This window comes from Lactuca saligna, chromosome 8 (assembly GCF_052625555.1).
Source record: "Lactuca saligna cultivar CGN05327 chromosome 8, ASM5262555v1, whole genome shotgun sequence".
NCBI lineage: Eukaryota > Viridiplantae > Streptophyta > Magnoliopsida > Asterales > Asteraceae > Lactuca > Lactuca saligna.
In genome coordinates this window covers 220,315,850-220,328,296 of record NC_136424.1, presented here as the reverse complement: position 1 = coordinate 220,328,296, position 12,447 = coordinate 220,315,850, and the positions used below count along the sequence as shown (strand labels likewise).

The 12,447-nt window shown below is 31.9% G+C and overlaps 1 protein-coding gene across 4 annotated transcripts; it reads right to left on the bottom strand.

Annotated features, from left to right (window-relative positions):
* Window positions 1–401: 401 nt before the first annotated feature.
* LOC145011235 (LEAF RUST 10 DISEASE-RESISTANCE LOCUS RECEPTOR-LIKE PROTEIN KINASE-like 1.2) lies at window positions 402–12,044 on the bottom strand. 4 transcript variants are annotated; one of them, XM_078969901.1, is made up of 3 exons: window positions 11,531–12,044; window positions 2,433–2,732; window positions 402–1,425 (listed from the first exon to the last, which is right to left on the bottom strand). In XM_078969901.1, exons 1-3 carry the CDS (start codon window positions 11,952–11,954, stop codon window positions 503–505), a joined length of 1,647 nt encoding a protein of 548 aa, XP_078826027.1. In that variant the 5' UTR covers window positions 11,955–12,044; the 3' UTR covers window positions 402–502. The 4 variants fall into 4 exon arrangements, with proteins under 4 accessions (XP_078826027.1, XP_078826024.1, XP_078826025.1 ...); XM_078969898.1 differs by lacking the exon at window positions 11,531–12,044 and adding an exon at window positions 9,173–9,981; XM_078969899.1 differs by lacking the exon at window positions 11,531–12,044 and adding an exon at window positions 7,823–8,887.
* Window positions 12,045–12,447: the final 403 nt, after the last annotated feature.

Below are 12,447 nucleotides of genomic sequence, written 5' to 3'. Positions count from 1 at the left end.
AATACAAATAAGTTAAGGGCTATGATACAAAAAGTATATAGTATACAATAAATATATACGGCTAACACTGATGCCTCCTAAATTACGACATACAATACACTAAAGGGAAAACACATTACTACAAAAAATAAATAAATAAATAAATAAAATCAGTTTCTGATATATCAACATAAATGTTGTCAAAAGCTAGAAGTTTTTAAGGTAGAGAATTTGATATAAAAAGAGATTAGGGTTGGACTTGGATACAAAAACTAGAAGTTTTTAACACAAATATGATCTTTCAAATAGGCCCTGTCAAAATGAGAAAATCTTTTTGTCTGTAAATCCCAAATAATAAATGAATGAGTAATGGCAAAAAGGTATATACATGATCTTCTATAAAAAAAAAAGACACCAAAGTGTAGTAAAAACATGTGTAAGCCCATTACCAGACGTAATATTCTATAAATATTCCATAATCCAACTTCTAAAACCCAACAGAGACATAACCCCAAGGCCCAAATTACCCACCGGAAGTGGAGATCGTGGAGGTGCTCCAAGCAATCGCGACGGAATCCGGCGACATCGTTTGCGAATATTCCTTCAATGACAAACCATCATCATCCAAAACAAGATCCTCCTCCTTCTCCTTCACGTATCCCCCATTCTGAATACTATTCAATCCCTCCAACACCTCCCCCATCGACGGCCGGCAATCCCTCTCGTTTTGCAAACACCGGAAAGCCAATTCCGCCACCGCATTAATCATCTTCCTGACCTCGTAATCCGTCTCAAACCCTAGACTCGGATCCACAAGCTCACCGAGTGCATCATTTCGGATCTTATTCAAAGCCATATTCGATAGGTTAATCTCATGTCTGTGCCTCGTAATATCCACCGCCGGTTTAGACGAAATAAGTTCAATCAAAACGACGCCGAAGCTATAAACGTCGCTTTTACTGGTCAACTGGTAGCACTCGTGATACTCAGGGTCGACGTATCCCGGAGTTCCTTGTGGCGCGGTGGAGACGTGGGTAACATCGGTCGGAAAAAGGCGGGATAAACCAAAATCAGCGACTTTTACGCTAAAACTGTTATCTAGTAAAATATTGTTTGTTTTAACGTCTCGGTGGACGACGTCGGAGGCGTGGAGGTAGACCAGGGCGCTAGCGGTTTCGGTGGCGATTTTTATTCTGGTGATCCATGGGAGTGAACCGGGTTTGGATTTTTCGCCGTGGAGGTGGTCAGCCACCGTGCCGTTGGGGATGTAGTCGTAGACTAGGAGGAGCTCACGGCTGTGATGGGTGGTGCAACCGTAGAGGGAGACGAGGTTGCGGTGACGGAGATGAGCGAGGATTCCTACTTCGTTCATGAATTGCTCGACCCTTTTGTAATTGTTTTCGTATAAACGTTTCACTGCTACTTCACGTCCATCTTTGAGTTTCCCTATAATCAATGTAAAGATAACTTTTAAGATTTCTGAACGAAGATTTCGATTTAAGGAATATTTGGAATAAACAATTGGACTAAATGTAAGGATTCCTTTATTTATCTATTGTAGCATTTTATTTCGAATATTTAGCATTGGATTATAAACATTTTCTTGCTAAAATGATCTTTATTGAAAACTCTACAGCATTACAACAGTCCACTTTTGATTTTTCTTATTCGGTTATTCTACTTTGAAAAATTTTAAATTATGTTTTATATTTGGACAATATTCTTATAATTTGATATATTTTAAAAGATATAGTGTTAATAAATGAATGAAAGTTAAATGTAAGATTTGACAATATAGTTTCATTCACTTGTTTATTATAGTATCTTACATTCAAATCTTTCGATTACAAAACTGTAGTCTCGATTAGTTTCCTAAATAGAGCTTTAGACACTATGATCGAAAATTACCTAACTATAGCATTCGACTTTCAATTTTTTTATTACAACTCTTTACTTTTAAAAATATATCCACTTATACCTAGCTACTGTCAATTTCCATATGATAACATACATAGAAAATCTAGAAGTGGAAATTCATGTTTCTTTAATTGGATGAAATTGTTAAAATTGGCTACATTTTTTATTTTACAATGGTGAAATAGAAAATTTTAAAATACAATATCACCATTAACAAATTAGTGAAAGCACTTTGCTATTTCTTGCTTTTAAACAATTATGTAACGCATAAATTGTAATTTAACCCTAACGTAGACTTCAACTTGGAAAACTTGGTATAAAGTATAGGGCTAAACGCAATAAATGGCAATAAACTTCCATTTATTGACTTACTAAGGCATTGCACTTCAAAAAATCTACTCAATTAAAGTAACACACTAGGTAGAGTTTTTATAAAGTGCAAGGCCCTAATAAGAACATAAACTAGGATGTTATAAGCAACTAATCAATGAAAGTAGGTTGCTATTTTTCACTTTAATTGTAATTAATATGCATACCGTGGTATACTGTGCCAAAACCACCATCTCCAAGTTCCTTCTTGGAATCAAAATAATTTGTGGCCTTTTCAAGCTCTCGATACTTAAAAATTTGGACTCCATGGTAGGTGTCATTCTTCTCAGGATCCGTTATTGATGATGGATACGAAGAAATGTTTCGTGACATATAAGACGAACCATAATTACGTTTCTTCTTATTGCGTCTTCGCAAAATATACCAAATGCCACCCATTACAAAAATCCCAAACAAACTTCCAACCACACCCGCAATAGCCTTGACCACCCAATTTCTCCCTGACCCTAAAAAGATCAAAAAAAAAAAAAAAGATATATCAATCTTTTATTTAACATGCTTCATTTATAACTATGTATCAAACATTTCTAGAGAATCACAACAACTTTACAAAAAAAAAATTCTAGAGAATCAAAGTATCAAACATCATAGCAATATTTAGCAGCGGATTTGTAAGTTGCTAGCTAATTCTTTTGGTAATGAGAAAGATGATTTACCGTTTCTCACACAATTGCTACACTGCCACTCCAATATAAAACCTTTTCTTAAAACATCGGTGTAATTTTCATACAACAACTCATTCATGCCATCGGTATGCACAGGTACATGAACCAAACTCTGACACGAATCTATCGAATAATTATTTCTCATCAAAATTTCAGGGTGGAAGACAGCAAAAGACGAAAATCGACTACTATTAGTATCACAATCAATCGTATATGTCTTCTCTGAATACGGAATACTACAGTTGTAATAAAAGTGTAGATCGATTGTGAGAGCGCTATAGCTAAAGGGGGTTTCATTGGTGCTAAAGTTTCTTAGCGGAATTGGGCACTTATTGGTGTTGCTAAAAGCCTTCGAGCTTACAAGAAGGAATGAATTGTTGGAATAAAATATGTCTTTTATGATGTAATCATCGTTGGAGATTGTGAGGACTGGGTTTTTGTTTTTGCAGGTGATATTGAATCCATGGGACCCACAATCGGGTTCTTGTAGTTGAGGGATAAAAAAGGGGGAGGTTATATTTGGTCCGTTTCCACAGTTTTGTGGGGAACAAGAGGTCGAACTGGAGGAAAGGGATAGAGATTGAAGATTTAAGTAAGTAGAAATTGTGAGAAAGAAGAAAAGTTTGTCGAAGAAGACGAAGAAACGAAGATTCATTTTTGGGTGAAACTGGAAACGAAGGAGAAGTAAAGAGAAAGTGTGAATTTGGGAGGGAAGTGTAAAGATTTAAGGTCTTCGTTTTGGTTTGGATCCTTGTGAGTAAAGTCTATGGTTGGATATAGAATAATAGAATAATAGAATATGATGCTTTTGTTTTGGTTCTAATCATGATGAAAAGTTTGAAAAAAAGTCAAGAGATAGTGTAATTAATTAATAAAATAACTAGGAAATAATGTATATATTTATAAGATTCTCATTTCATTATTTCTTATAATAGAATATAAAAATTAATAACTTAGATCTTATATTCGTATCTTAAATTATTTTAAAAAACTGAATATCATGTATATTGCAAAGGTGCTCGTTAACCTATTCGATGAATGTTCACACAAAAATATAGATTTACTAGGATTTTACAAGTCTTAAAAAAAAAAAAAAAAAAAAAAAAAAAAAAAAAAAAAAAAAAAAATTTACAATTTTTTAAGTAAATTGGTGTACTATTTTGGTGACACGTGTAAGTTTGGGGTTGGTAAATGTTGACTTGAAGGGTAGAGGGATGGGTCCATAAATCCTTGTTTGAACCGAAAGCTTGTTTTTAACCCTGCTTGTGGTTGTAGGGTTGATTTAGGGGGAGAGACTTATTTGTCCACGCCTTCACATTGCGGGAAAACAAAATTATGACGCGTAGAAGAAAGCGATCTCACGCGCTTCTAACTTATTTCCCTTCTCAAATAACTTTGTTTAAATAATAATTGTACTATTTCCTACATAACTGTACACAAAAAAAAACAAAAAAAAAAAAATCTTTCTCCATTAGAATAGAGTTTGTTACATTCTTGTCTTTAAATTTTGAACTATCTATGACGAGGTCCATCAAAAATGACTGCTATATCTTTGTCACCTTTATATTTCTTTCAATAACCCTAACAACATGGTAATTTGTATTTAAGGACAAAATGCTACAATTATACCCATAATTTCTTTTAAAATAACTAAGACTTAATTATATTTAAATTACCTTTTGATTTTTGTATGGGAATATTGCTCAAAAAGTCATCATTCATACTTAACTGGAGACACGTTCATTTCTTTATTTAACATCTATTCTTTTCAATTAAAAAGTATTGGGGTTTCAAATACCAAATTCAAAGGTAGTATCTTTGGTAACTATATAGTCATTTTACAAACTCATATCTAATTTATTAGATAAAGAGAAATTAAATATTCTCTTATTTTTATTCTTATAAATCCTCCTACCCAATTAAATAATGATATTTATCATAGTGATATACTAAATTTTTTATTAAATGAACATTAAATGTTACACATGTCACTATTTAATTTGGTAGAATAATTATAGAAACAAAAAATATGAGGATATTTTATTTCCCTTAGATAAATTATTAGTTGTATGGGTTAATACCAAAAAAAAAAAAGTTAGATATAAAAGTTTAAATACTTGAGAAATTTAAATTTATAATAATAATAATGAATTATTAAAATTGAAATGTTTTTTTTATATTTTAAATTTAAACAAATAATTTAAATAGATAAACAAAAGAAATGAATAAGCTTTAATTTGATAATTTTAAAATTAGAAGGAAAGTCCATTAATAAAAGTGATATCTATTTATTACTATATTTATTTAATTATCAGATTAAAATATTATGTAGATTTTAATAAAATAAAATAATTCATAAAATGACATGCACAAAAAAAAAGTAATTCAAAATAACAAAAAAAAAATGATATTTATCGATTTGAATGAGAATATAAAAAATATTATTTATTTAGATGTTTTAGAAGTTTTCACTAGTGATTACGTTAAATATATATAGGAGCCACTAACAATAATAAAATTATTTAAGTGTTTTATAAGTCTTTCTTGGTGTTTATGTTAAAAAATATATTTAGGCGCCTCTAACAATAATAAATTTATGTATTTTATAAGTCTTCCTTGGCCCTTGGTCTATACAATAAAAAAACGTTGTGGTTTTACGAAAGATATTAAAGACTACTCAAATTAAAATACGTCCTTGTACATAAAAAATAGAGTTAATTGCTTAAAGTAACTATTTTATTTAAAAAAAAAAATCAGTTTGAAATATTTGCTTTAGTATTCATTTTACACAAAATGACAATATTTTTTATTTTATTATTAAAACAGACAAGAAAACATGTAACTTGATATGACAAAAGAAATAAAAAGTACACCGCATAAAGTTCAAATTAACCTAAAGTAGATTTATTTACGTTTATTCTTAAAATATGTACACTTACTTTAAAAGTAGTGTTTTGAAATTGGTATGAAATTATAGGAAGAAGAAAATGAAACAAAAAGATAAACATATAATTACAAAATCAAGTAAATCGAGACATATTTTTCGAAGTTGACCTAAAGACTTTGAGGCACAAACCACGCTTAGGCTGACCCATTCAATCTTTCACTTATCAAATAACACTTGTCAAATAATAGTTCCCATGATCATTTTTCCTTGCAATTACTTGCAAAATATAAAATAGTATCCTTATAAAATTTGAATGAGTCAACGGAAATGTCGTTGGTATATTCAACTTTTTAAACAAATAATTTCATCGTATAACATGTTTAGTTGAATATTTAACACTTTTAAAATCTTTATTTAGTCACGTCAAATCAACCTTACCAAATTAGTCTTCGGTCTAAAAAATATACATACATATTATTTAGACATAACACTTAATGCAGTATTTCACGTTACACTTAATGCAATATTTCACGTTATTGGTCTTCTTATGTTAGATCTCTGGTGTGGCATGTTGATAAAAAAAAACTTGAACATATATCTCAAATAAGTATGAGTATGTTCAGATCGGTCCATAGATTTTGAAGGCTTTTTGCGTATAGTTAAAATAGGCCTCTAAAATATGAATATGACAAATTATAATTAATAAAAGATATATATATATATATATATATATATATATATATATATATATATATATATATATATATAAAAGCTATTTGAAAATCTATCCTAAATATAGTGAGCAAAACAAAACAAAACTCGGATACCGAAAAACAGACAAAACCTAAACCAAAATAGAATCCAAGGATTTGGGTTTGAGTTTATTAAAGCCCTCGATAACAAGTTTGGTTTCGGTTTTAGTATATTTATAAACCAATAAAAACCGAACTGAAGTGAAGTATGAAATTATATATATATATATATATATATATATATATATATATATATATATATATATATATATATATATATATATATATATATATATATATATATATATATATATATATATATATATATATAGACACACACATATTATAATTTAGCGTTGTGAAGATTAGACACAAGTAGGAAGTTGTCTAGATTGTTAGGGTGTTCGACGCAAAACGTATGTCACTGAATCTTACCTTTGACATGACTCGTTTTATTTTGAATCCCATATGAAACATATTCCCCCTTCATGTCTTATATAAGGCAAACCAGGTTCTCTAGAAAAACCGAAAAACTAACAGAAAATAAACTAGTTTATTAACTACTTGTGACACCTCAAAATATCCTTAGCTCTCAATATCTCAAAATGAAAATAAACATAGCCTATGAGAGGAGCAATAGTTGTGATACGTCAAAATAGCCTGAGCTCTCTATCTAGTTTATTAGCTAGAATGCCTTTTATTTATATAATTGAAAATAAGCTTGAAAATTTTAGGTCGAATATAAAAAACAAGCAATACGCATGTGAAGTGAAGTGACGTGTAGAGAGGTTGTACATGGAGCTGGGAAATTATGTAGTATTTTTGTTCTTGTCACAATCATATTTATTTTTGTTCTCCATAAAACATTATTAATTTTAAGTTTTTCTTACAAATACACACATTCATTATGAAAGTAACTAGTGAGCTATAAGCTATTAAACTTCTACATGAGTCGGGTGATATACTGCTAGTAAATTCTTATTGCGATTGTAGTTAATTTGTAGGTGCTTATGTTATTTATTTATTTTTATTTTTTAAAAAAGTGAGAGTATACAAATGACATTTTAAACCAGAATTATCTTTTGATTGTGTGACATCTCGATTCAAAACTAGATATTTTCTTAGTTTTTCTTATACTAATTTATTTTAAACATTACTAATTTTTATCATCTTTTTCAAGAACTCCTAAAATTCTATAGAAATAATCAAAGAAATTTGAGCGAGCGACAAACCTGAGTCGCATACCAAGCGGGAAACGCCATCGGGACAAATGCAAGAAGGGATGGAGGAATTCAAATTGGACCAACACGACCCACCGGAGTTCTGACACCGGGAGCAAATTCCGCCGCCGTCCACCCTGTACTCCATCTGAAATCCCATCCACAACAACTCCTGCAACGGCATCGTTTCACTCCGGTTAAAATCCTCAAACGCCGTCCTCAAAACCGGCACTCCAATCACACGTTCACATGCATCCCCTACAGCAATCGATCGATTACCAATGAAACTAACTCTCCCATCTTCGTCACCGGAACAATTAAACCTGTTCCTACTCGGAATCGACCTAACCACATCTTCCAGACACGAAAAGTATATCCCTAGAAAAAGAGATCCATCGGGAACGTAACTAAAAAAAGTGTAGCGAAACGTGGTAAGGTCAATCGATTCATTCGGTCTCAACAAACAAGCATTAGGTTGATCACCTTCCCAGAGATCATCAAGGGCGAGGGTGAGTTTAGTATTGTTTTGATCGATTCGACCAACACGGAACGTTGTGTTGTTGATTTGGAGAGTGGTGATGTTGTCTTCTCTGCAAGTAAGTTCGAATCCCTCGAGTCCACAGTAAGATGGACGACCGTTTCCCCAAAAGGGATAGCTCATATACGTGATTGCCTGACCACAAGTGTAGAACGTGGTTGAACATTCGTTAAATTGTTGGATGTTTGCGAGGGAAAGAATTGGGAATAGAATGAAGCTGATGAGTAAAGGAAACATCATCGTCAAGATGTAGAGTTTGAGATGAAGATGGAGATTGAGCAGATGAATTGAAGGTATTGATGGTCAATAGAAGTGTGATAGCTTGAAATTTCCATGGAGACAGATACTAGGAATGAAAGAACGTTTAGCTGCTAGTTTTGACTTTTCAGATAGTTGACTATTCAATTTGAAATTGGATTTAAAGTTTACGATAAATTATTTGAAAATTGAAATGACAAACTACTTATGTAATTATAACAGATTAGAATGAGTATTAATTTATGATTAAAGTTAAATTTATTTATATAATGATGTTCTATTTTTTCCTTGATTATATAATATATATTGTAATTTGGAAGATATAAATACTATATTTAATTTCAGCATTAAAGTATACAAAATTTTATCTTTGTATATAGTCGGTAGAACTACTAGTGTTATCAACTAGCTAGATATAATATAAACAAATGATATTTGTGCATATCATCCATTGAAATTTTACCACGGATGATAATGTGGTCATTGACTATTTCTATGTGTTTTTGCATTTTTAATAGGGGTAGATGTGTAATTTAACATGAAGCCAGGAGTTTCAACGAAGGTACCTTTACAATGACCCATAGTGATCGCACCACCGGAACAAAAACACATGAGCTCCGTCGTACTGTTATTATGACCGCAGCGCCCACCGGACTCCTCACACTTTTCGCAGTCCTCCGTCCTCCCCCATTTTACCTCAAATCCTTGTCTTAAGGCTCTACTGAACTCCGTCTCCAGCGCCATTGTTGAACTGAATACATCGAACACCGTCGTTACCACCGCATCATCGCAAGAGTACACCGTCCAATTGAAATTCTCCGGCTCGAAATTCAAACTATTAACGCACGACTTATTAGTAGGGTTACTCAAACACGGTATTTCTCTTGCAAAATCAGGTACTCCGGTGCAATTAAAGTGAAAACTTAGGTTAACGTTTTGCCCCCAGAAATTGAAAGGCATATCTCCCCAATCAATGCTATGGCGTACCCTCGGGCAGGCGACGGTGGGGACGACGGGAGAAACGTCGTAGTCCACAAGGACAATAATCTTAGATTCGTAGTTTATGTTAGGGATATAATAAGAATCGCTTCCGAAATAAACAACTGGAACATTGTTGGAGCAATTGATCCCAAAATGTTCATAACCGCAGAACTGGGTAGGGGTTTCACTGTCGAGCCTCCAAAAAGGGTAACTGATTGTGAGGTTTGCGCAATTGTATGAAAGGCAGCTGGGGTAACGCGTATCATTAGATTGATCGGCCATGGAGATGAAGAACAAGAAGGGGAAGAGGATGAGGAGGAGGAGAGAGAGGGAAAGCGAGTGGAGAAGGCAAGACATGGTTTTTGGAATGTTAAACTTGAAACAACGACTACAAACACTGGATTCTATTTATAATACATGTAAAGTTTGTATTTTTGCGTTAATTTTTTTTTTTTTTTTTGGGTTTTCAGTAACTTTATATTTTTATAGTGCTAATTGACATTAAAAATCAATTTATCTGTTAACTTAGTAACATGCTTTTAATGAAAGCTTATTATACAAATGTGTTTCGTCTACTTAAGGAGGCTCAAGTTGTTCACTAGAAAATGAATAGTTAATTCGACACAAATAGCACTAGTTATTTTCAAATGGGATAGGTGGATTTACATCTAACAATTTATCCTACTGCTGTGAATATGAGTAACCATTTTTTCCTTACGTTATGTTTTTCACAATTTGATAAGTTGATGATGTTTTTCTGTGTTTTTTAATACCGTTAACCAATATGTTAACTAATCAATTATGATAATTTTGATCAAATTTTACAGTTTTTTCTTCAGTTCAAGACATTAGCATGAAAGGGGTTCAAGACTCAACTTTCTTTTTATAAAAGCTAAAATAATTTATTTTAGCTTTTTATCTTATATTGTAAGGTAGATCTCAAAAGACATGAAATATCTCCCTCAAGTCTCAACATACAACATTCAATGAAAACGACTTTTCTTTGGAACATAATAAAGTTTCAGTTAGGTTCAAAAAACATCATTAAAGTTGGTAATAAAGTTCTAGTTTTATTCAAAAAAAAAAAACATCATTAAAGCTTTTATATGTACATTATACAGTTAGTGTTTCCAAAATGTTTAAAAAAACATAAGTATCACCGGTTTTAGCAGGTTTAGCACTGTTTTTAGCCTAAAAAATGTTAGGCTAAGGATATAACTACATAGTTTTTACTTTGTACAAAAAAACAATTAAACTTTATCAATTGTTAAAAAAAATACTTTATAAATCTGGAAAGCAACTAAATAAAGTATACTGAAACGTAGAATTGCTAATCGAATCATTGGGTCTCAATGAACACGCATGTGGGAGGGAGGGATCCAAATGCAGAATTTGTAGCTGCTAGGTTTAAGAATATGTTGCTGCTAGTTTCGACTCTTTGTATTATTGACTATTCCATTAAATTTGAATATTATATTTATTATGAATTGATTGAAAACGAGATTTTGACTCTTATTATTCAAATTTTCTCGTTATGGCAGTTAGTTAGAGACTTATATAATGTTCGGTCCGTTTCTTACGGGACCATAAATTGGTAATAGAACCGATACCATAAAAATTTATAGCTATCATCAGTTAATACTATAATTAAATTACATATAACTATATAAGCTTAGATGATGAAGTTTAAAAAAAAATTGGGAACAAAATTTACGTTTAAGAATAAAGAATATCATTTTGAGCAAGTAAAAGTTTTTTTTTTTTTTTTAATTTGACTTTTTGACTTTTGAAGACGCGTTGACTATAGCACGACTTGTTTAAGTCATCCACGTTAGTTAATGTACTCATTTGACTATTTCTAAACTTCCGAAAGTGGTAATTTTTGCCTAAAACGGAGGTAAATGTGGAATTTAAATTGAATCGAGTAGTTTTAGTGAACGAACCTTTACAGTCACCCTTCGTGCTCGTACCGCTGGAGCAAAAACACATGAACTCTCTTGTATCATTATTGTAACCACACCGGCCATCGGAGTTTTCACACATTTCGCAATCCTCTATTTCCCACCATTGTAGCTCGAATCCTCCCCTCAATGCTCTGATGAATTCTATCCCCAGCTCATTTATTGAACGAAATACATCCAACACCGTCGTTACACTAACATCGTCATCGCATGAGTACGCATCCCAATTGAAATCCGCCGGCTCGGAATGCACACTATTAACGCACGACTTATTAGTCCGGGAACTCAGACACAGTATTTCATGAGCAAAATGAGGAACTCGGTTACAATTAAAGTGTATACTTAGGTTCACGTTCTGATCCGAGAAAATGAAAGGCAAACTTTTGATTGTGATGTTATGGTTCATCCTCGGGCAATGAACGGCAGTAAAAACGTCGTAATCTTGGAGGATGATACTTCTTGTTCCGTAGGTTATATTTTGGATATAGTAAGATTCGTATTCCAAATTAATAATTGGAATATCCTGTTGACCCATCGAGCGAATTACCTCTTCAAGTTCGAGTGCATCATCTTCATTCAAATCAAGTCCAAAATGTACATGTGATGAAATAGTGTAACTTGTCTTCGAAATTGTGATTCTTTTCGAACCATTTTTTTCGCTACCATATTTTTTATCCATTTTGGGAACGTGGTGTAACATCGTGATTTTTCACTTTATCTTTTTTTTTTTAACACCTTTTAACAAGATAATGCAACAAAAGTTTTATTTTTAGTTTATTTGAAAACATAACAAGATAATACAAAAAAAGTCCTATTTTTAGTTTATTTGAAAACATCACCAAAGTCACTTAAAAATCTTTAAAAAAAAAAAATTAAAAAAAAAAAAAAAAACTGCACCA

Bases quoted from the DNA above. Each gene is read 5' to 3' on its own strand.
- LOC145011235 (XM_078969898.1), bottom strand. From the start codon at position 9,944: ATGTCTTGCCTTCTCCACTCGCTTTCCCTCTCTCTCCTCCTCCTCATC. The intron at 2,733-9,172 runs GTACCTTCGTTG...TGATCTTTTTAG, and splicing joins CACTATGGGTCATTGTAAAG to GGTCAGGGAGAAATTGGGTG. The intron at 1,426-2,432 runs GTATGCATATTA...CATTGATTATAG, and splicing joins TTTTGGCACAGTATACCACG to GGAAACTCAAAGATGGACGT.